General features: G+C 50.2%; 3 protein-coding genes, 4 non-coding genes and 1 pseudogene across 7 annotated transcripts; all 8 read left to right on the top strand.

Moving 5' to 3' along the window:
- The first annotated feature begins 2982 nt into the window (after positions 1–2982).
- LOC149337518 (uncharacterized) lies at positions 2983–4209 on the top strand. Its single transcript, XM_089554895.1, has one exon. The coding sequence runs from the start codon at positions 2983–2985 to the stop codon at positions 4207–4209; it is 1227 nt and encodes a 408-aa protein (XP_089411021.1).
- Positions 4210–4307: 98 nt separating this feature from the next.
- On the top strand, positions 4308–4379 carry TRNAD-GUC (transfer RNA aspartic acid (anticodon GUC)). The gene has a single exon. It is a non-coding gene; the product is annotated as a tRNA-Asp (tRNA).
- A 5085-nt stretch (positions 4380–9464) lies between these two features.
- Positions 9465–9536, top strand: TRNAD-GUC (transfer RNA aspartic acid (anticodon GUC)). Its single transcript has one exon. It is a non-coding gene; the product is annotated as a tRNA-Asp (tRNA).
- A 216-nt stretch (positions 9537–9752) lies between these two features.
- On the top strand, positions 9753–9824 carry TRNAD-GUC (transfer RNA aspartic acid (anticodon GUC)). The gene has a single exon. It is a non-coding gene; the product is annotated as a tRNA-Asp (tRNA).
- Positions 9825–9896: 72 nt separating this feature from the next.
- On the top strand, positions 9897–9968 carry TRNAD-GUC (transfer RNA aspartic acid (anticodon GUC)). Its single transcript has one exon. It is a non-coding gene; the product is annotated as a tRNA-Asp (tRNA).
- Positions 9969–10540: 572 nt separating this feature from the next.
- On the top strand, positions 10541–11593 carry LOC149337513 (uncharacterized; annotated as a pseudogene).
- A 3645-nt stretch (positions 11594–15238) lies between these two features.
- Positions 15239–16489, top strand: LOC149337512 (uncharacterized). Its single transcript, XM_089554437.1, has one exon. It carries the CDS (start codon positions 15239–15241, stop codon positions 16487–16489), a length of 1251 nt encoding a protein of 416 aa, XP_089410563.1.
- A 3783-nt stretch (positions 16490–20272) lies between these two features.
- On the top strand, positions 20273–21481 carry LOC149337511 (uncharacterized). Its single transcript, XM_089554436.1, has one exon. It carries the CDS (start codon positions 20273–20275, stop codon positions 21479–21481), a length of 1209 nt encoding a protein of 402 aa, XP_089410562.1.
- Positions 21482–23474: the final 1993 nt, after the last annotated feature.

The raw sequence follows: 23474 nt of genomic DNA, 5'->3' as shown, positions 1-23474 counted from the left end.
AACCCTATCGCCTACTAAGTCATGTTTCATTCGGATTGGTAACAAAGCCGGCTTACAGAAAGCTCCCCCTTTAAATTTTACAGTAGATAGTTCACCGATTCCTCAGGTAGAAACTGTTCGTATTCTTGGCCTCCTCCTTCATACCTCTGGGACTGGCACCCCTTGGCTGACAGCCACACGTAAATCAGCTAACGCTACTATAGGTCTGATTCGTCGCATAGCTATGCGATCTGGTGGCGCACGTGCTCATACGGCCCGCCAGCTTGTGCGCTCTATCTTTCAGCCACGGATAATATATCAGGCACAATTTCAACGTCTCACCCGCAGACAGTGGGACTCCCTTGAGGCTATCAATCGTGAGGCTATGCGCGCCATAACATTTTTGCCTCGTTTCACACCCATACCCGTGCTTCAGGAGTTCGCCCAAATTAATACTCTCAGTGAACTCATCGACCAGCGGGTGGCAAACAGAGCTCGCAAACAGTCTCTACAACTTCATCGTTTAAAGACGCTCCCTCCGTGGTCGTATTGTCAGCTCACAAACAATCGCCCCACTGTTTCCCCGTCGGTATCAGCCGCGCATCTGCCTGAAGGGTGCATATTGTACACCGATGCATCACATACTGCAGAGCGGGGAGTTACTGCTGTATATAGTCCCTCCCATCCGCATCTCAACTCTCTTGCGACGTACACCGCAGATACATTTACCCCCCTGGCATTGGAACTTCAAGCCATTTACAATGTCATTGCTTCCCTTCCGCTCGTTCCCACATTCAATGCAGTTCATATTTATACAGACTCCCTCGCCGCCCTTAAACAGTTGAAGGCTGTTCGACGCACATTCCAGATTACACAATCAATTAACCTACTCCGCGCAAAATACCCGTGTCCTGTACGCATACACTGGATTCGCGGTCATGCTCACGATCCACATAACATTCAAGCAGATGCTATGACTCACATTGACACATCAGACGATCCGCCACCTTCCCCTCTTCCCCCAGATCCGTTCCTGTCCCATGTCTCCGATTCAGAAGCTCTGCGCCAGCGAACACGCGCTCTAATTCCTCCGTGTTCGCACCCTCTCCCCCGTAGTCTTAATCGGCAGGAGGAGGTATCAGTGCGCCGGATTCGGGCAGGGGCGGCCCTGACCCCTTCTGTCCGTTATCGGTGGGGTGATAAATATCTGCCAGCAACTGACAGGTGCCCTCACTGCGGCGCTGCTCCGGACATTTGTGATGTGCGGCACCTGTTGTGGACTTGCCCAGCGACGGCCCCTATTAGAAAACGGCTCCTCGGGGAGGTCGGCCTGTGGTGGAACCGCGACGGGGACTATGTGAAGTGGACTATGGACAATCACATCACAAGCAGCCTATGCGAGTACCTCGCCGAAACTGGTCTACACTCCTTCTTTTAACTTTCTGTAACCTACATTCCACTCCCCCTTTTCTCAACTTATGCCTCATGGCAGACTTCTCGAATAAAAAAAAACACGTTTCTTTTAGTGATCACAGTCTGGTCACTGTGACGTTGGGTCCCAAAAAGCCACCGAAATTCAACTGGGATCTGTGGAAGTTCAATGTACAGATTCTTGATGATGATTATTTTGTACAGAAAATGCAAGAAAAAATGAACGATGTGCTTGCATGCAGGACGCAAAGCTACACTGAGGCGTGGGAACTATTCAAACAAGAAGCGAAAATAACTGCCACTGAAAGAGCCAGCGTACTGCGCAAGAATAAGAGTAAAAAAGAAAATGAACTGAAAAAAAAGTTGGACTGCTATCTGAGCGAAGAAGCTTCGTCGCCGGGTCGGTTTGTTAAAGAAATAAAAGAAGTGAAGAGCGAACTTGAGATAATCGACGTGAACAGATACCGAGGCGCGGTAATACGCGCGCGTTCTGAAAGATTGTGCATGGGGGAAGCACCGACTCGACGGTCGATGTCAGACGAAATGAGCTACGCTGCACGCAACGAAATAAGAGCGATAACGTTCAGAGACAGTTGTGCGAGACAGTGAATCAATAAAGTACGCTTTCGTAGATTATTACTGTGAACTGATTGGCAAGGAACCAGAACTCGTAGAAGGATTCGAAACAGAATTCTTAAAGCTCATGCCAAAGCTAGGAGACGAAGTGAAAGAAAGCTTAGAGGCACCAATTACCGTAAAAGAAATAGAGAGTGCTATTGATGAATTAAGCACCGGAAAAGCACCAGGGCCGGACGGGTTCGGTTCGGAATTTTATAATGCTTTTAAAGGGAAGGTTGCAATGGCACTACACTGTGTGATAGAAGAAGCATACAACAGAAAAGAATTGCCTCCGTATTTTAGACATAGAAACGTGGTACTGATTCCCAAATCTGATGACCCTACTGCGCTGTTGTCTGTGCGCGCGTACCGACCGATAACGCTGGCCAACATGATTATAAGATTTTCGCGAAAGTATTAGGTAAAAGACTTCAACGGGTAATACAACAGCTAGTGGGACCACACCAAACATGCGGCATTACAAAATGTTCAATCCAAACAAATATACACGTGACCAGAACTGTTCTAGAGTGCTGTGATGCGCATTTCGGGAAGGTGGCAATGGTTCAGTTGGATTTAGAGAAAGCTTTTGATAAAGTCGCCCACAAAGTCCTTTTCAGTGTCTTGAAACACGTGAACGTCGGCAAGATACTTCTAGAGGGGATAGAGCTATGTTAAGCAAATAATTTTACCAGAATTGTAATAAATAAGACATTAACCACTCTAATCCAAGTGAAATCGTCGGTTAGACAAGGGTGTCCCTTGTCACCTCTATTATTTTCATTGTTTCTTGAGCCCTTTTGTTTAAGCATTATAATGAACAAGGATGTTACCGGTTATAGTTTTTGTTCAAGCGAAGTTAAGCTTTTGACATACGCGGACGACATTTCGGTCTTCTGCGCCGGCAAACCCAGTGTCAGCAACGCAGTAAGAATGACAACCAAGTTCTGCAGGATGACGGGAAGCAGTGTCAACTGGAGCAAATCAGTTGGTATTTGGCACGGTGAATGGGGCGTCACGCCGGCTGTGTTTGAAAATATGCAATGGTCGCACTCACCAACAAAGTATCTCGGAGTGCCTATGCAGCACTATAAAGACACCGAGGAGTACTGGAAGCACGAAGCGGAACGCATTAAGGAAAAAACAGCAAAGTTCGGAGGGCGTGACCTCTCTATATTTGCGAGGTCAACCGTGTGCAATCTGTTTCTTGTAGCAAAGATTTGGTATGTTCTGCAGGTCATGTGTGCGTCAAGAGCGAGCATACAAAAACTGCACAGAGTGCTTGCTGTGTACATATGGCGTTCAACATGGGAGCGCACGAGTCGCACCAATCTGTTTCGCGCATTGAAGAGTGGAGGGCTGGGTTTAGCCCATCTCTTTTTGAAGCAAGTCGTTTCCAGGTTTCTGTTTGTGCGAGACCAAAGCGATGGATTTCTGCGGACAGTCATTCAAACGAGACTGCGTGATCATTTGCCGGTTTTTGTTGTGTCATCTACTCTGGCCAACGGGCCAAGTGTGCGCGGATTTTTACGGGAGGTTGTTTTGTCTTTCCGCTTTCTTCAGGCACGTTTTTCAGTAGAGTACCTGAGCAACGTCACCCGGAAGAAACTGTACAGAGATATTGTTGATGTGTGTATGCCAGTGCCATTGTATCGTTCAGTATATCCACATGGAGGTGGTAAAGATGTTTTGAAGAGGGTAAAGCGGATGCCGGTTAGGCCATCTGTAAAAAGCTTCTTTTTTCAAGTACACACTGCGACGCTCCCGGTCAAGCCGTGGCTCGAGCAAAAAGGCATCTTCGTCCAGTGGACTGTAAACTGTTTGCACTGTAGAAGACCGGAGACCATCGACCACATTTTTCTTGAGTGTTCGGACGCGGTTTTTCTATGGGACATTCTGCAACGCACCATAAAAAAGGACTTGCCAGTCACGCCGTACGGCATCCGCTTTCTCCCTACCGCTAATGAAGGAGGGGTGCCCTATGACATGATTATGACCCTGTTCCTCCATAGCATATGGCGCACTAGGATGGCTGTGCATCACGCCGACCTGAACCCAAGGCCGGCCAGAGAGTACTTTATTGAAAGTGTTGCTTTCATACGTGAAGTGTGTAAAGCAAGCACTGACCAACCAGACTGGCTGCCGCTGTTCGACGCTCTTGTCAATTTGAAGCGCTTTTAAACACCGGCGCATTCCAAAGAACGGCAAACGCCTTTTAAATTGTTCCATTTGTGTATGTATTGTTGCTGGCCGCAGAACAGGCAATTAAGAAAGAAAAATCCCCGTTAGTATAGTGGCCAGTATCCCCGCCTGTCACGCGGGAGACCGGGGTTCGATTCCCCGACGGGGAGCTTAGTTTTCTTTTTTACTCCCTTTCTCCTTCTGTGTCTTTAACTAAGCGACGGCCGCCGCGGTGGCTCAGCGGTTATCATTCTACTTCCGGCCACTGGCGTGTACGGACGCAGGATCATGAGCTCCCACGGAGCGGCGACGGCGGCCATCGATGGCCGCGGAAACAGGTTCAGCGCCGAAGACAAGGAGTATGAGATCTTTTTGCCTACCCTGCCCACCGGACGTGTTGTTCTAAACACAGTTTTTTTGCACGGAGATGTGCGTGTGAGACCTTACAGGGTCGAAGACTTCAGGGACGCCCTCGCCAACACTGGTGCGCTCCCCGACGTCGTGGTGTTGGGGGCGTACCAGGTAAACCACGTGTGGGCGGTAACCTTCAGCAGCCCAGAAGCCGCGAAGAAATTAGCCGCCTTGAAGGAGCTTGAGGTAAAGGGACGCCGGTGCATTGTTTTCGACCCGGAGGATCAGCAGGTAAAGCTGCGCCTGCATTGGATGCTGCACGGCGTCGCCGATGACGACATCCGGACTGCTTTCGCGGCGTTCGGAAACGTGACCGAGGTGACGCGGGAGCGTTGGCGCGTTCAAGGAATGAAAGAGAAGGGATCCACCACGAGAACAGTGCTGCTCAAGTTGAAGCCAGGTATGAAGGTGGACGACCTGCCCCACCAGGTTCGAGTCGCCGGCGAGTTAGCTCTCGTGGTGGTGCCCGGGCGGCCGATGCAGTGCCTGCGTTGCCACGGCGCGGGTCACGTTCGTCGCGACTGCAAGGTTCCCAGGTGCTCCAAGTGCAGGCGCTACGGACACGCGGACGAGGACTGCGTCCGTACCTACGCGTCTGCGACCGGGCTCGGAGGTAAAGGAGACAGCGCGGAGCTGATGGATGTCGCGGAGGCTGAGGACGCAGCGAGGGGTACCGACGAGTTGGGCAACCTCCCTGTGTCGCTGGACACGTCGGCGACTTCAAGCGGCGACGCCCCCCTTGCCAGTGCACCAGGACTCCAGCCACCAACGGGAGACTCGCCTCAGTCAAAGGAGGCGACTTCGGGGGATGCAAAAAGCCTACCAGTGCCCATGGACTTTGTAGCGAAGGAGCCTACCGAGGGTCATCGGCAGAACACCGGTGGCCGTGCGACCACTGTGGCTACGCCTGGGAAGCGTCCCCATGGAGACACCAGCCCCGACGGCGACAAGGAGGCGGCGCCCAGCGTAGAGGAACCACCAGCAAAGACGCCTCAAGCAAGGCGGGCCAGTTTTCGGCCGCGCCCTAACCTTGCGAGCGAGAAGCGCGCCGGCGACAAGGCGCCTCCCGAGCTGGGCCAGGTGCACGCTCAGGATGATGGCGGCGGTGGCGTCTAGCCATGTGCTGGACGCGAGAGGTAAGCACCACGCTTTCGGTCTCTTCTTCTTATGTAGAAATGGCTCCTGCATCTCCGCTGAAGGTCGCCTCCCTGAATGTTAGAGGTCTGGCAGGAAAGAGAAAGCAAGGCCAGCTCTTTCGCCTTTTAACGGAGCACGGCATAGATGTACTGGCTGTGCAGGAGACGAAAGTAGACGGCGAAGAAGAGACCGGGAGCATGGTGCAACGTTTCACGTCCTCGTTTTTTGCTGTAGTCAGCCACGCTGTAGGCACATCGGCTGGCTGTGTTCTGTTTCTAAAGAAGTTGCCGGGGCTAGAAGTGCAAGCTCATTTCTCTTGTATGTCGGGCCGGTGTGTTTTCCTTGACTTTCGATTGAATAACGTCGAGTGGCGGATTATTTGTCTGTACGCGCCTAATGAAGCAGAAGAAAGGGCGCAGTTTTTTTATAGCATCGAAGAGCGCCTTCGTAGTGACAGACAGCTGATCGTCCTGGGCGATTTTAATTGTGTTCTTAGTGCGCGAGATAAGACAAGCCCTCGACCCTTTAGAGATGCCAGCACACAAGTGTTATCGCTAATGGTTGAGAAATGGAACATGGAAGATGTGGCAGAGTGTCTTGAGGGAACGCGTGCAGTAAAGCTCACACACTTTCAGGGTTCTAGCCATGCACGGCTGGACCGCATTTATGCATCCGTCGATGTCTTACCTGAATGTCATAGTTACGATGTTGTGCCAGTATCTTTTTCAGACCATTGTTTAGTTAAATGTTGTTTTGGGATGGTAAAGAGAGGGAATTCTTTTTCGTGGGAAATGTGGAAATTCAATAATAAACTCTTGCAGGACGAACTGTATACCAGCATAGTAAAAGATGAAATTGCAAAAATAGGCCCCGGTAAAAATATGCACATATGGCAACAGTGGGAGCTGTGTAAAGAAACTATAAAAATTAAAGCAATAGAGAGGGCTTCCTGTATACGGTTTCAAGAAAAACAGAAAGACACAGAGTTAAAGAAGCTGCTCCATAGGCTGCTTCAACAGGAATCTCTAGCGCCGGGGAAATGGACTGAAGATGTAAGGAAAACAAAGCAAAAACTAGAATCGATGGAAGAAGAACGGTATCGGGGAGCGTTAGTAAGGGCAAGGGCAGAAGACATAGCTGCAGGGGAGACGCCATCAAAACGAGCGCTAGGGTTGGAAAAGGCAAACGCTGAAAGAAACCACATCGACAAAATAGAATGGGGCGGTGTCTTGTCGGCGGACAACGACCACATAAAAGCAGCTTTCAACGAGCATTACCAAGCGCTCTTCGCTTCCCACGTGGTAGACACTATCACGTTTAAAGATAAGTTTCTGGCGGCGATGCCGCGTCTCGGTGATGACGTAAAAGAGAGATTAGAAATGACTATCAGTGAAGACGAAGTGGAGCATGCAATCGCCAGTTTAAACCCCGGTAAATCGCCGGGACCAGATGGGCTCAGCGCGCGTTTTTACAAAGAATTCAAGCACGAAATTGCCCCTATTTTGAACGTGATATTTAACGCAGCCTACACAGTAAATGCACTGCCTCCGTCATATGGGTCATCCCATACGGTGCTCATTCCTAAAACGGATCAAATAGATAAATTGCGACTGGTTACAGCCTACAGACCCATAGCACTTACGAATGTTGAATATAAAATTTTTATGAAGGTTTTGGCTCGGAGGTTGCAGACGGTGATTAAGGATATAGTTGGGCCACACCAGACGTGTGGGATAAAAGGGAGGTCAATAATGTCCAATATTCATAAGATGCGAAGTGTGCTTGAGTGTTGTGATGACTCGAATGGTCGGGTGGCCATTCTCCAGGTCGACCTCGAGAAAGCTTTTGACTGTGTCGATCACGAAATTTTGTTTTCTATTTTGGACCATGCGAATGTTGGGTCAGTTATCCGCAAGGGCGTGGCCCTGGCGTACCGAAACTGCACGACGAGATTGATCGTAAATAAGAGTCTGGGGGCCCCCATTAGCGTGCAGCGTTCAGTGCGACAGGGCTGCCCTCTCAGCCCTCTTTTGTTTTGTATATATATTGAGACATTGTGTATTAAAATATTGAACAATGATAACGTAAAAGGGTTTAAGTTACAAGCAGCCGAGGTGAAGCTGCTGGCGTACGCGGACGATGTTGCACTTTGTACGGTTGACCATGAGAGTATAACCGAGGCGGTCAAATGTGTCCGTGAGTTCTCTCAGGTTACCGGAAGCGGGGTGAACTGGGCCAAGTGCCTTGGGTTCTGGCATGGACGGTGGCCATCGCAGCCTGACCACTTTGCAAATGTGACGTGGGCGAAAACCCCAACCAAGTACTTAGGTGTCGAGCTTGATGGTTACCGCCAAAGCGAGCAATATTGGCAAGAGCAGACGAAAGCGCTAAGGGAGAAAGCGGAGAAGTGGAAAGGTGCCAACTTATCGATTTTCGCCAGGGCTACTGTATGTAACCTTTTTTTTATCAGTAAACTTTGGTTTGTTATGCAAGTTTTGCATTGTTCGCGTGTAAACATACAGAGGCTCCACAGGATTTTCGCCGTCTTTGTTTGGGCTGCAGAATGGGAACGCTGCAGCAGAACAAACTTATTCCGTCGGGTAAAAGACGGCGGCTTGGGACTTGGACACCTCTTTTTGCGGCAAGTGGTCAATCGGTTTTTGTTTTTCCGCGACGTTTCTGACCCTTTCTTGCGCACTGTCTGCCAAGTTAGGCTGCGGCGCCTACTGCCGGAGTTTGTTGTCTCCACCGAAGAAGTTACGTGTAGTATTTTCGGCTATTACAGAGAGGTCGTCGCAAGTCTTAGATTTCTTTCAGTGCGTTTTTCTAATGAATATTTATCCTGTGTAAAACGGAAAAAGCTGTACCACGATTTATGTGACACTGTTTTACCACAATCTTTGTATAGAGTCTTATACAGTGGAGGCCCAGGCTCGGACGTCTTAAAGAGGGTAAAGAAAATGCAGGTGCCGCCAGGAGCTAAGACCTTTTTCTTTAAATTACACACCGGAACGTTGCCAGTAAAGAAATTTTTTGAGGAAAAGGATTTATTTTTACCTTGGGGTTCGCATTGTTTAATCTGTAAGCAGCCGGAAACAGTAGACCATGTTTTTTTACATTGTTGGGAAGGGGTTTATTTTTGGGATGTTTTGCAACGGACTATGAAGAAAGATTTCCCCCTAGATTCGCATGGCATTCGATATTTAAGCATTGATAATGACGACGGGGTTCCATTTGATTTAATTATGCTCCTGGGTCTCCACTGTATATGGCGCTCAAGAATGGCAGGCTATCACTGTGACAGGGAAGCACGCCCCGCCCGAATTTATTTCCGAGAGTGTATGGACTGGTTTGTCGCTATACAAAAAGCGGCTGCGGAACCTCCCGAGTGGCTCTCAAGGGTAGAGCCTTTGTTGTCCTTGCGGGAGTTTTAATGTGACGAAGCCAGCCTGACGCTGGCTGAGTATGTCTTTCAATGTGTTCATTGTCCTGTACTATTGGTTTTGTGATTTGTCTGTTCCTTTTTTTTTCGTGAAGTGTTGTTTTCCAAAGCCAGGAAATAAAGAAAAAAAAAATAGTGGCCAGTATCCCCGCCTGTCACGCGGGAGACCGGGGTTCGATTCCCCGACGGGGAGCTTAGTTTTATTTTTTACTCCCTTTCTCCTTCTGTGTCTTTAACTAAGCGACGGTGCGCCTGTGTTTCTGTCTCCTCGTTAGTATAGTGGCCAGTATCCCCGCCTGTCACGCGGGAGACCGGGGTTCGATTCCCCGACGGGGAGCTTAGTTTTATTTTTTACTCCCTTTCTCCTTCTGTGTCTTTAACTAAGCGACGGTGCGCCTGTGTTTCTGTCTCCTCGTTAGTATAGTGGCCAGTATCCCCGCCTGTCACGCGGGAGACCGGGGTTCGATTCCCTGACGGGGAGCTTAGTTTTATTTTTTACTCCCTTTCTCCTTCTGTGTCTTTAACTAAGCGACGGTGCGCCTGTGTTTCTGTCTCCTCGTTAGTATAGTGGCCAGTATCCCCGCCTGTCACGCGGGAGACCGGGGTTCGATTCCCCGACGGGGAGCTTAGTTTTATTTTTTACTCCCTTTCTCCTTCTGTGTCTTTAACTAAGCGACGGTGCGCCTGTGTTTCTGTCTCCTCGTTAGTATAGTGGCCAGTATCCCCGCCTGTCACGCGGGAGACCGGGGTTCGATTCCCCGACGGGGAGCTTAGTTTTATTTTTTACTCCCTTTCTCCTTCTGTGTCTTTAACTAAGCGACGGTGCGCCTGTGTTTCTGTCTCCTCGTTAGTATAGTGGCCAGTATCCCCGCCTGTCACGCGGGAGTCCGGGGTTCGATTCCCCGACGGGGAGCTTAGTTTTATTTTGTACTCCCTTTCTCCTTCTGTGTCTTTAACTAAGCGACGGTGCGCCTGTGTTTCTGTCTCCTCGTTAGTATAGTGAAATTCTACTTCCGGCCACTGGCGTGTACGGACGCAGGTTCATGAGCTCCCACGGAGAGGCGGTAGCGGCCGTCGATGGCCGCGGAAACAGGATTGAAGATAAGGAAGGACAGGAGTACGAAATCGTTTTGCCTACGTTGCCTACCGGTCGTGTTGTTCTAAACACCGTGTTTTTGCACGGTGACGTGCGAGTTAGGCCCTACAGGGTCGAGGATTTCCGCGACGCCCTCGCCAACGCTGGTGCGCTCCCCGACGTTGCGGCGTTGGGGGCGTATCAGGTAAACCACGTTTGGGCGGTTACGCTCAACAGTACCGAGGAAACGAAGAAGTTGGCAGCGATAAAGGAACTGGATGTCAAAGGACGGCGCTGCATTATCATCGATCCTGCCGACCAACAGGTGAAACTACGGCTGCACTGGATGCTGCACGGTGTAGCCGACGACGACATTCGGACGGCTCTTGCGGCTTTTGGGAATGTAACGGAGGTGACCCGGGAGCGTTGGCGTGTTTCCGGCGTCAAGGAGAAGGGGTCTACAACCAGGACTGTTCTCCTGAAGCTGAAACCTGGTATGAAGGTTGACGACCTGCCACACCAGTTACGCGTCGCCGGCGAGCTGGCCCTTGTTGTGGTGCCTGGGCGGCCTATGCAGTGCTTACGGTGCCGCGGCACGGGTCACGTTCGACGTGAATGCAAGGTACCCCGGTGCTCCAAATGCAGGCGTTATGGCCACGGTGACAGCGAGTGTGTTCGCACATACGCGGTGGCTACCGGTGCGGTATCGAGAGACGACACGGCAGAGCTTCTGATGGACGTCGTCGAGGCGGAGGAGGCTTCGAAAGGAGCCGTGGAAGTTGGCAAGGCTGCCGGGACGACCGACGCATCAGGGCCTCCCAGCGGAGACATTAGTGGACCCGGCAACCAAAGGAAGCCACTCGAAGAGGAAGAATTACCTTCGAGTCAGGCGAGCACGTCGGCAGACGGGGAGAACGTCTTGGCAACTAAGGACGCCGAGCCAATGATCAGCGAGGAACAGCAGGACCAGAGCTGCGCCCGTTCAGCGAGCGGCACCGCCCCAGCCAAGCGCCCTCATGGCCTGACCGACAACGAAGGGGACAAGGCGGCAGCTCTCAGTGGTGAGGAGCCGCCAGCAAAAACTGCTCAATCCCGACGGTCATCTTTCAGACCGAAACCCAACGTTTTGGCGGACAAGCGTGCCGGCGATAAGGCAGCCCCGCGGCAAGGTCAGGGGCCTGCACCGGATGGCTCCGGTGGCAACGACGGCGTCTAGCCATGTGCTAGACGTGTTGGGTAAGCACCATGCTCTTGGCCTCTTCACTATTTGCGACAATGGCTTCTGTAACCCCGTTGAAAGTAGCCACATTCAATGTTAGGAGCTTGGCGGGAAAGAAAAAGCAAAGCCAAGTTTACCGGCTTTTAACAGAGCACGATATTGACTTACTGGCCGTGCAGGAGACAAAAGTAGAAGGGGAAGAAGAGACCGGGAGCATGATGCGACGTTTCACATCTAGATTCTACGCTGTAGTGAGTCATGCGATAGGTACATCTGCTGGCAGCGTCCTTTTTGTAAAGAAGTTGCCGGGTCTTGCCGTGCAAGCTCATTTCTCGTGTCCGTCAGGTCGCTGTGTCGCTATCGATTTTACATTGAAGAACATTGAGTGGCGAATTGTCTGTGTGTACGCACCAAATGTTACGGACGAAAGGGCTGCGTTTTTTCAAAGTGTTGAACAGCGTCTTTGTTCCGAGAAACAGCTTATCATCATGGGTGACTTCAACTGCGTCCTAAGTGGCTGCGATAAGACCAGTGCAAGGGTGTTCAGGGACGCAAGTACGAAAATACTGTCGCAAATCATAGATAAATGGAACCTTGAGGATGTGGCAGAGTGTTTGCAAGGCGCGTGCGGCGTGAAGTACACACACTTTCAGAGGACAAGCCATGCTCGGCTTGACCGCATTTATGTATCGCTGGATGTGATTCCAAAATGTAACAGTTACCATGTAGTGCCAGTGGCTTTTTCGGACCACTGTTTAGTAGTATGTGGGATAGGATTGAAAAAACGGGGCAGTGCTTTTAGTTGGGATATGTGGAAAATAAATAACAAGCTAATTAAGGACGATGAATTTAGCTGTGCAGTAATTGAAGTAATAAGCAAAATAGAGCCTAGTAGTGAACTGAGAATATGGCAACAGTGGGAACTTTGCAAAGAACAGGTTAAAATTAAAGCAGTCGAACGATCTAGTGCCATTGCGTACGAAGAGAATCTAAACGAACGCAATATAAGATGTATGCTTGCAAAACTGCTAGAAAAGGAAAGTGAAGCGCCTGGTAAATGGATCGATGACATTAGGAAAATAAAGCAGGAAATTCAACTAATAGAAGAGGACCGTTATCGTGGAGCGTTGGTGCGGGCCAGAGCGGAAGATATAGCAGCAGGGGAGACGCCGTCGAAACGAGCGTTGGGAATTGAAAAGGCTCATGCTCGGCGAAATCACATTGATAGCATAGAATGGGGTGGCATCTTATCAGACGAAAACGAACATATACAGCGTGCGTTTTTTGAGTACTATGAGGCGCTCTTCGCATTACAGGATGCAGACATAAATAGGTTTAAGAACAGGTTTCTTGGGGCACTGCCGCGACTCAGCGACGAGCAGAAAGACGTTTTAGAGCTGGCAATAACCGAATCAGAGGTAGAAATGGCAATAGACAATTTAAATTCTGGGAGATCACCAGGACCAGACGGGTTAAGCGCGGCGTTTTACAAATCATTTAAGAGCAGAATCGCGCCAGTGCTGAAGACGGTCTTTAATGAAGCTTACGACGTACGTGAATTGCCTCCGTCTTATGGTAAATCACATACTGTCCTAATTCCGAAAACGGATGAAGCTGACAAGTTACGACACGTAACAGGGTACAGGCCAATTGCTCTCACAAATGTCGATTATAAAATTTATATGAAGGTGTTGGCGCAAAGGTTACAGAGTGTAATCCAGGAAATTGTTGGCCCCCACCAAACGTGCGGGCCGGTCTATTCTTTCTAACATACACAAGGCAAGATGTGTGCTCGAGTGCTGTGATTTTACAAATAGTCGCGTTGCCATCTTGCAGCTTGATCTCGAAAAGGCGTTCGACTGTGTCGCGCATAAAATTTTGCTGTGCATACTTGATTATGTGAATGTTGGGTATGTTATCCGGGAGGGAGTCGCCTTGGCGTATCGGAACTGTAAGAAGAGATTGATTGTTAACCAGAGTCTGGGGGCCCCCATTCGTGTGCAGCGTTCGGTACGTCAAGGCTGCCCCCTCAGCCCTCTTCGGTTTGCTATCTACATCGAGACTTTGTGTTTAGACATCATCGAAAACGAGAGAATAACTGGTTTTCGGCTGCAAGCTGCGGAGGTGAAGCTGCTGGCATATGCGGATGATTTAGCGGTTTTTTCCGTTAATCGAGAAGGGGTAATAGAGGCCGTTGAATGTGTCGCTGAATTCTGCAAAACCTCTGCCAGCAGAGTGAACTGGTCTAAGTCAGTGGGGCTCTGGCACGGAGCATGGCAAACGACGATGGACCACTTTGCAAACGTACCCTGGGTGAAGACCCCAACGAAGTACCTTGGAGTACCGCTAGAAAGCTATCGCGATAGCGAAACATATTGGAGAGTGCAGACGCAGGATGCGCGTGAGAAGGCGGAAAGATGGAAAGGAACAGGCTTATCAATTTTCGCTAGAGCCACCGTGTGCAACCTTTTCTTTATCAGTAAGGTGTGGTATGCGATGCAAGTGTTGCATTGTGGAAGAATGAGCATACAAAAGCTACATCGAATTTTTGCTGTTTTTGTGTGGGCTGCACAATGGGAAAGGTGCAGCCGGACGAATTTGTTTAGAAAAGTGAAGGATGGTGGAGTGGGTCCGGGACACCTTTTCTTGCGGCAGATTGTTAACAGATTTATGTTTCTGCGTGATGTCAGTGATCCGTTTTTGCGCACCGCGTGCCAAGTAAGGCTGGGGCGGGCGCTGCCTGACTGTTGTTGCAACCGAAACCCTATCGGGCGGAATTTTTGGGTACTTCAGAGAAGTTGTCGCAAGTGTCCGATTTCTCTCAACGAGGTTTTCCAACGAATATTTATCTACAGTGAACAAGCAAACATTGTATAAGGATTTATGCGAAGTTGTCTTGCCGGAACCCATGTATAGGGCCTTGTACAGTGGAGGCCCTGGTAGGAATGTGTTAAAGAGGGTAAAGGGAATGCACGTTGACCCAGGGGTTAAAACTTTTTTTTTCAAGTTGCACACTGGAACGTTATCAGTCAAAATGTTTTTACACGATAAGGGCTTATTTCTTCCGTGGGGTCATCACTGCCTTATCTGCAAGGAACCAGAAACGATAGATCACGTTTTTCTGCATTGTTGGGAAGCGGTTTACTTTTGGGACGTACTTCAAAGGACTATAAAGAAACAATTTCCACTTCACCCCCATGGAATACGGTATCTGCCCATTGAAAACGAGGACGGAGTACCTTTCGATCTGATAATGTTACTGGGCCTCCACAGTATTTGGCGCGCGAGACTGGCAGGATATCACTGTGATCCCGACGCGAGGCCAGCACGAATTTATTTTCGTGAAACTGTGCACCGGTTTGTTGAGAGTGTCAAATCTGTTGGCGAGGCTCCCGAGTGGCTGTCAAGGGTGGAGCCTTTGATGGCCCTAAAGGAATTTTAATGTGACGAAGCCAGCCCCTGGCAGGCTGACTATATCAACACCAAGTGTTCATTGTGTCCCGCCATTTTGTTGTGTAATGTCAAAGCCAGGCAATAAAGAAAAAAAAAAGTTAGTATAGTGGCCAGTATCCCCGCCTGTCACGCGGGAGACCGGGGTTCGATTCCCCGACGGGGCTCTTAGTTTTATTTTTTACTCCCTTTCTCCTTCTGTGTCTTTAACTAAGCGACGGTGCGCCTGTGTTTCTGTCTCCTCGTTAGTATAGTCATTCTACTTCCGGCCACTGGCGTGTACGGACGCAGGATCATGAGCTCCCACGGAGCGGCGAGGGCGGCCATCGATGGCCGCGGAAACAGGTTCAGCGCCGAAGACAAGGAGTATGAGATCTTTTTGCCTACCCTGCCCACCGGACGTGTTGTTCTAAACACAGTTTTTTTGCACGGAGATGTGCGTGTGAGACCTTACAGGGTCGAAGACTTCAGGGACGCCCTCGCCAACACTGGTGCGCTCCCCGACGTCGTGGCGTTGGGGGCGTACCAGGTAAACCACGTGTGGGCGGTAACCTTCAGCAGCCCAGAAGCCGCGAAGAAATTAGCCGCCTTGAAGGAGCTTGAGGTAAAGGGACGCCGGTGCATTGTTTTCGACCCGGAGGATCAGCAGGTAAAGCTGCGCCTGCATTGGATGCTGCACGGCGTCGCCGATGACGACATCCGGACTGCTTTCGCGGCGTTCGGAAACGTGACCGAGGTGACGCGGGAGCGTTGGCGCGTTCAAGGAATGAAAGAAAAGGGATCCACCACGAGAGCAGTGCTGCTCAAGTTGAAGCCAGGTATGACGGTGGACGACCTGCCCCACCAGGTTCGAGTCGCCGGCGAGTTAGCTCTCGTGGTGGTGCCCGGGCGGCCGATGCAGTGCCTGCGTTGCCACGGCGCGGGTCACGTTCGTCGCGACTGCAAGGTTCCCAGGTGCTCCAAGTGCAGGCGCTACGGACACGCGGACGAGGACTGCGTCCGTACCTACGCGTCTGCGACCGGGCTCGGAGGTAAAGGAGACAGCGCGGAGCTGATGGATGTCGCGGAGGCTGAGGACGCAGCGAGGGGTACCGACGAGTTGAGCAACCTCCCTGTGTCGCTGGACACGTCGGCGACTTCAAGCGGCGACGCCCCCCTTGCCAGTGCACCAGGACTCCAGCCACCAACGGGAGACTCGCCTCAGTCAAAGGAGGCGACTTCGGGGGATGCAAAAAGCCTACCAGTGCCGATGGATTTTGTAGCGAAGGAGCCTACCGAGGGTCATCGGCAGAACACCGGTGGCCGTGCGACCACTGTGGCTACGCCTGGGAAGCGTCCCCATGGAGACACCAGCCCCGACGGCGACAAGGAGGCGGCGCCCAGCGTAGAGGAACCACCAGCAAAGACGCCTCAAGCAAGGCGGGCCAGTTTTCGGCCGCGCCCTAACCTTGCGAGCGAGAAGCGCGCCGGCGACAAAGCGCCTCCCGAGCTGGGCCAGGTGCACGCTCAGGATGACGCCGGCGGCGATGGCGGCGGTGGCGTCTAGCCATGTGCTGGACGCGAGAGGTAAGCACCACGCTTTCGGTCTCTTCTTCTTATGTAGAAATGGCTCCTGCATCTCCGCTGAAAGTCGCCTCCCTGAATGTTAGAGGTCTGGCAGGAAAGAGAAAGCAAGGTCAGCTCTTTCGGCTTTTGACGGAGCACGGCATAGATGTACTGTCTGTGCAGGAGACGAAAGTAGACGGCGAAGAAGAGACCGGGAGCATGGTGCAACGTTTCACGTCCTCGTTTTTTGCTGTAGTCAGCCACGCTGTAGGCACATCGGCTGGCTGTGTTCTTTTTCTAAAGAAGTTGCCGGGGCTAGAAGTGCAAGCTCATTTCTCTTGTATGTCGGGCCGGTGTGTTTTCCTTGACTTTCGATTGAATAACGTCGAGTGGCGGATTATTTGTCTGTACGCGCCTAATGAAGCAGAAGAAAGGGCGCAGTTTTTTTATAGCATCGAAGAGCGCCTTCGTAGTGACAGACAGCTGATCGTCCTGGGCGATTTTAATTGTGTACTTAGTGCGCGAGATAAGACAAGCCCTCGACCCTTTAGAGATGCCAGCACACAAGTGTTATCGCTAATGGTTGAGAAATGGAACATGGAAGATGTGGCAGAGTGTCTTGAGGGAACGCGTGCAGTAAAGCTCACACACTTTCAGGGTTCTAGCCATGCACGGCTGGACCGCATTTATGCATCCGTCGATGTCTTACCTGAATGTCATAGTTACGATGTTGTGCCAGTATCTTTTTCAGACCATTGTTTAGTTACATGTTGTTTTGGGATGGTAAAGAGAGGGAATTCTTTTTCGTGGGAAATGTGGAAATTCAATAATAAACTCTTGCAGGACGAACTGAATACCAGCATAGTAAAAGATGAAATTGCAAAAATAGGCCCCGGTAAAAATATGCACATATGGCAACAGTGGGAGCTGTGTAAAGAAACTATAAAAATTAAAGCAATAGAGAGGGCTTCCTGTATACGGTTTCAAGAAAAACAGAAAGAGACAGAGTTAAAGAAGCTGCTCCATAGGCTGCTTCAACAGGAATCTCTAGCGCCGGGGAAATGGACTGAAGATGTAAGGAAAACAAAGCAAAAACTAGAATTGATGGAAGAAGAACGGTATCGGGGAGCGTTAGTAAGGGCAAGGGCAGAAGACATAGCTGCAGGGGAGACGCCATCAAAACGAGCGCTAGGGTTGGAAAAGGCAAACGCTGAAAGAAACCACATCGACAAAATAGAATGGGGCGGTGTCTTGTCGGCTGACAACGACCACATAAAAGCAGCTTTCAACGAGCATTACCAAGCGCTCTTCGCCTCCCACGTGGTAGACACTATCACGTTTAAAGATAAGTTTCTGGCGGCGATGCCGCGTCTCGGTGATGACGTAAAAGAGAGATTAGAAATGGCTATCAGTGAAGCCGAAGTGGAGCATGCAATCGCCAGTTTAAACCCCGGTAAATCGCCGGGACCAGATGGGCTCAGCGCGCGTTTTTACAAAGAATTCAAGCACGAAATTGCCCCTATTTTGAACGTGATATTTAACGCAGCCTACACAGTAAATGCACTGCCTCCGTCATATGGGTCATCCCATACGGTGCTCATTCCTAAAACGGATCAAATAGATAAATTGCGACTGGTTACAGCCTACAGACCCATAGCACTTACGAATGTTGAATATAAAATTTTTATGAAGGTTTTGGCTCGGAGGTTGCAGACGGTGATTAAGGATATAGTTGGGCCACACCAGACGTGTGGGATAAAAGGGAGGTCAATAATGTCCAATATTCATAAGATGCGAAGTGTGCTTGAGTGTTGTGATGACTCGAATGGTCGGGTGGGCATTCTCCAGGTCGACCTTGAGAAAGCTTTTGACTGTGTCGATCACGAAATTTTGTTTTCTATTTTGGACCATGCGAATGTTGGGTCAGTTATCCGCAAGGGCGTGGCCCTGGCGTACCGGAACTGCACGACGAGATTGATCGTAAATAAGAGTCTGGGGGCCCCCATTAGCGTGCAGCGTTCGGTGCGACAGGGCTGCCCTCTCACCCCTCTTTTGTTTTGTATATATATTGAGACATTGTGTATTAAAATATTGAACAATGATAACGTAAAAGGGTTTAAGTTACAAGCAGCCGAGGTGAAGCTGCTGGCTTACGCGGACGATGTTGCACTTTGTACGGTTGACCATGAGAGTATAACCGAGGCGGTCAAAAGTGTCCGTGAGTTCTCTCAGGTTACCGGAAGCGGGGTGAACTGGGCCAAGTGCCTTGGGTTCTGGCATGGACGGTGGCCATCGCAGCCTGACCATTTTGCAAATGTGACGTGGGCGAAAACCCCAACCAAGTACTTAGGTGTCGAGCTTGATGGTTACCGCCAAAGCGAGCAATATCGGCAAGAGCAGACGAAAGCGCTAAGGGAGAAAGCGGAGAAGTGGAAAGGTGCCAACTTATCGATTTTCGCCAGGGCTACTGTATGTAACCTTTTTTTTATCAGTAAACTTTGGTTTGTTATGCAAGTTTTGCATTGTTCGCGTGTAAACATACAGAAGCTCCACAGGATTTTCGCTGTCTTTGTTTGGGCTGCAGAATGGGAACGCTGCAGCAGAACAAATTTATTCCGTCGGGTAAAAGACGGCGGCTTGGGACTTGGACACCTCTTTTTGCGGCAAGTGGTCAATCGGTTTTTGTTTTTCCGCGACGTTTCTGACCCTTTCTTGCGCACTGTCTGCCAAGTTAGGCTGCGGCGCCTACTGCCGGAGTTTGTTGTCTCCACCGAAGAAGTTACGTGTGGTATTTTCGGCTATTACAGAGAGGTCGTCGCAAGTCTTAGATTTCTTTCAGTGCGTTTTTCTAATGAATATTTGTCCTGTGTAAAACGGAAAAAGCTGTACCACGATTTATGTGACACTGTTTTACCACAACCTTTGTATAGAGTCTTATACAGTGGAGGCCCAGGCTCGGACGTCTTAAAGAGGGTAAAGAAAATGCAGGTGCCGCCAGGAGCTAAGACCTTTTTCTTTAAATTACACACCGGAACGTTGCCAGTAAAGAAATTTTTTGAGGAAAAGGATTTATTTTTACCTTGGGGTTCGCATTGTTTAATCTGTAAGCAGCCGGAAACAGTAGACCATGTTTTTTTACATTGTTGGGAAGGGGTTTATTTTTGGGATGTTTTGCAACGGACTATGAAGAAAGACTTCCCCCTAGATTCGCATGGCATTCGATATTTAAGCATTGATAATGACGACGGGGTTCCATTTGATTTAATTATGCTCCTGGGTCTCCACTGTATATGGCGCTCAAGAATGGCAGGCTATCACTGTGACAGGGAAGCACGCCCCGCCCGAATTTAATTCCGAGAGTGTATGGACTGGTTTGTCGCTATACAAAAAGCGGCTGCGGAACCTCCCGAGTGGCTCTCAAGGGTAGAGCCTTTGTTGTCCTTGCGGGAGTTTTAATGTGACGAAGCCAGCCTGACGCTGGCTGAGTATGACTTTCAGTGTGTTCATTGTCTTGTATTATTGCTTTTGTGATTTGTCTGTTCTTTTTCGTGCCGTGTTGTTTTCCAAAGCCAGGAAATAAAGAAAAAAAAAAGTTAGTATAGTGGCCAGTATCCCCGCCTGTCACGCGGGAGACCGGGGTTCGATTCCCCGACGGGGAGCTTAGTTTTATTTTTTACTCCCTTTCTCCTTCTGTGTCTTTAACTAAGCGACGGTGCGCCTGTGTTTCTGTCTCCTCGTTAGTATGGGGATTCCACTTCCGGCTTTCGAGCGATACGGTCGCGGGATGCCTGGCTCGTCACGAGCGGTATCAGCGGCCCAGCCGGGCCGCGTGAACAGGTTTTTTGATGCCTCGGCCGACGAGTATCAGGTTATTCTACCAAGTTTGCCAACCGGGCGTATCGCGCTGAATACTGTTTTCATGCATGGTGATGTGAGGGCTCGGCCGTACCGAGTCGAAGATTTCAGGGACGCTTTGGTGCTGCTTGGTGTGCTCCAAGATGTGGTTGCGCGGGGGGCGTACCAAATGAATCACGTTTGGGCGGTGACGTTGAAGGACACGGAGACGACACGGAAGCTACTGGCCTTCAACGAGGCGAAGCTAAAGTATCGCCGGTGCCTAATCGTCGACCCGAATAACCAGGCTGTCCGTTTGAAGATGCACTGGTTGCTTTATGGCGTGGAAGATGAAGATATACGTGCAGCGCTGTTGCCGTTCGGGAAAGTGACGAACATCACCAGAGAAAGGTGGCGTGCACCGGGTGTAAGTGAAAAGGGCTCGACCACACGCACCGTGTCCCTGAATCTTAAGGCCGGTGTAAAGCTTGACGATATCCCTCATCAGCTAAAGGTAGCAGGTGAGCTTGCTCTTCTCGTCGTGCCTGGCAGGGCGCCGCTCTGCCTCCGCTGCAAGACCACTGGGCACATCCGTAAGGATTGCCAGGTTCCGCGTTGCGCTCTTTGCCGCAGGTACGGTCACGACGAGACGCAGTGCGTCAAGACGTACGCGAATGTAACCGGGCCTGCGACGAGTGACATTTCGGAGCTCCTCATGGATGAGGCGGATGCCGAAGAAGCAGCTGGCCAGAAAAGCGACAAGGCTGCAGTAAAAGGGTCTCTTACGCCTCTGACCCCTTCATCTGAGACTAAAGCCACCGGAGAAATTGGCAAGGAGCCACAAGTTCCTGTGGCTTGTGTGGCTACGTCAAGCGGGCCCAGAATCAGCGACGCAGCTGCAGGCGCAGGTGACACCCTCAACACGTTGGCAGCCTCTGAGGTAGCAGCCATGGATGACGTCGAGGCAGCGAGCAGCGGTGCTGCATCAAAGCGTGCTCATGAGGACAGTGCGGACGGAACTGAGGCTCCCGAGACAGTGGCCGACGAGGAACCACCCACAAAAGCGGCTTTTCCGACGCGGCGGTCGCCCTTTCGTCCTCGGCCGAACGTGCTCTCAGAGAACCGGGTGGCGGGGGCGCCACCCCCTTCTCAGTCCTGAGGCGGCTGGGACGGCGTGGTGCCAAGCCACTGCCTCGGCTAAAGGTATGACCATGCTCCCGGGTTTTCTCCCCTAAGCGATGATACGGCTCGAAAGAGCAGTTCGATTCGCGACTATTAATGTTCGAGGGCTGGCTGCGAAAAGGAAGCAAAATCAGTTGTTTCGTTTGTTTAGCGAGCAGGAGTTAGACATAGTCGCTGTACAGGAAACAAAAGTTGATGGTGAGGAGGAATCCGGGAGAATGGTTAGTCAGTTTACAACGAGGTACAATGCTGTTGTTAGCCACGCTGCCGGAGCGTCAGCAGGATGTGTTCTCTTTGTGCGCCAGTGTCTTGATGCCGTGATTCAGTCCGTCATGACATGTGGGTCGGGTCGTCTTGTGGTTTGCGATGTATCGTTTGGATCTTGTGAATGGCGTGTAATCTGTGTGTACGCGCCAAATAACATGAATGATAGACGCGAGTTTTTTGAAAGCCTTCGCCAATGTTGCAACTGCCAGAGGCTTGTTGTTATGATTGGAGATTTCAACTGTGTGCTTTCAGCGGATGACAAAACAAGTAGCCGATCGTTCAGTGATGCTAGCACAACTGTTCTTGCTGATCTGATAAATGAGTGTGGTCTGGAAGACGTCGCCGAATGCTTGGGGGCTGGACGCACTGTTCAGTTCACACATTTCCAGGCATCTAGTCATGCTCGCTTAGATAGGGCATATGTATCCCTTGACCTTGTACCTTTGTGTCTGGAGTATCAGGTACGCCCAGTGTCATTTAGTGATCACTGTTTGGTCACGTTCACGATCGGTAATAAGGAAAAAAATGGAAAGAAATTCAACTGGCAAATGTGGAAACTAAACTCGAAATTATTGGAGGATGACGGCTTCATGAATGATGTAGAAAGACTTGTTGCGAATATGAATCAGGAGAGGGTAACAGAACTTGCAGCGAAGTGGGAGGGTTTTAAACAAGAATTTAAACTAATGGCTGTGGAACGAGGAAGCGCAGTGGCAAGAGAAAAACGAGCTGAAGAAAATGCATTGCGCGCGAACCTGCAACGCCTAATGCAAGAAGAGTGCAAGAGACCGGGTTTGTTCATCACAGATATTCGAGCGCTCAAACACAATCTTGAGATGTTAGATGCGGAGCGATATCGTGGTGCACTTGTCAGAGCGAGATCTGAACACCTGATAAGGGGAGAAGCGCCTACAAAAAGAGCGTTAAGCACAGAAAAGTGGCACGCTCGTCGAAATCACATTGCAGAAGTGGAATGGAAAGGGCGTGTCACGAGCGACTCGAAGGAAATAGAACGGGCGTTTTTTGAATATTATGCAGAGCTGTTCTCTCGAAGTACAGTTGACGTTGAGCGCTTCAAAGCAGAGTATATGCCCTTACTGCCGCGGCTCGATGAGACGACCAAAGAATTGTTGGAACAGCCTATTACGCTGCAAGAAGTGAATAGTGCAATCGAAAACCTAAATCCCGGGAAGTCGCCGGGGCCAGACGGGATTAGCGCAGCCTTTTACAAAGTTTGTAAAGGACTGCTGTCACCAGTTCTCCAAGCGGTCTTTAACGAAGCGTATGATCTGAAAACGCTGCCTCCATCCTTTGCTTCATCCCACACAGTTTTAATTCCAAAGACAGATGACATAAATAAGTTACGTAGTGTCAAATCGTACCGACCAATAAGTCTCACCAATGTTGATTATAAGATTTTGATGAAAGTACTAGCTAAAAGACTACAAACCGTGATAAAAGATATTGTGGGAGACCACCAAACATGTGGAATTAAAAGCAGATCTATTTTCACCAACATTCACGTCGCCCGTAGTATTCTAGAATGTTGCGATGCTGCGGGAGATGGAGTAGCAATGCTCCAGATTGATTTTGAGAAGGCATTCGATAAAGTGCCCCATGATGTTGTTCTCTGTATACTGGACCATGCTAATGTCGGGAACGTTATTAAAGAGGGAGTGGCCATGGCTTACGAGGCCTGCACA

Source organism: Amblyomma mixtum, chromosome 7 (assembly GCF_055824585.1).
Source record: "Amblyomma mixtum isolate Tamu chromosome 7, ASM5582458v1, whole genome shotgun sequence".
NCBI classification, from domain to species: domain Eukaryota; kingdom Metazoa; phylum Arthropoda; class Arachnida; order Ixodida; family Ixodidae; genus Amblyomma; species Amblyomma mixtum.
Note: the sequence above shows the minus strand (reverse complement) of the source record. Positions and strands in the feature narration are given on the sequence as shown.

What these genes read in the sequence shown, in the direction of transcription:
- LOC149337518 (XM_089554895.1), top strand. Translation starts at nt 2,983, where the DNA reads ATGACGGGAAGCAGTGTCAACTGGAGCAAATCAGTTGGTATTTGGCAC.
- LOC149337511 (XM_089554436.1), top strand. Translation starts at nt 20,273, where the DNA reads ATGCCTGGCTCGTCACGAGCGGTATCAGCGGCCCAGCCGGGCCGCGTG.
- LOC149337512 (XM_089554437.1), top strand. Translation starts at nt 15,239, where the DNA reads ATGAGCTCCCACGGAGCGGCGAGGGCGGCCATCGATGGCCGCGGAAAC.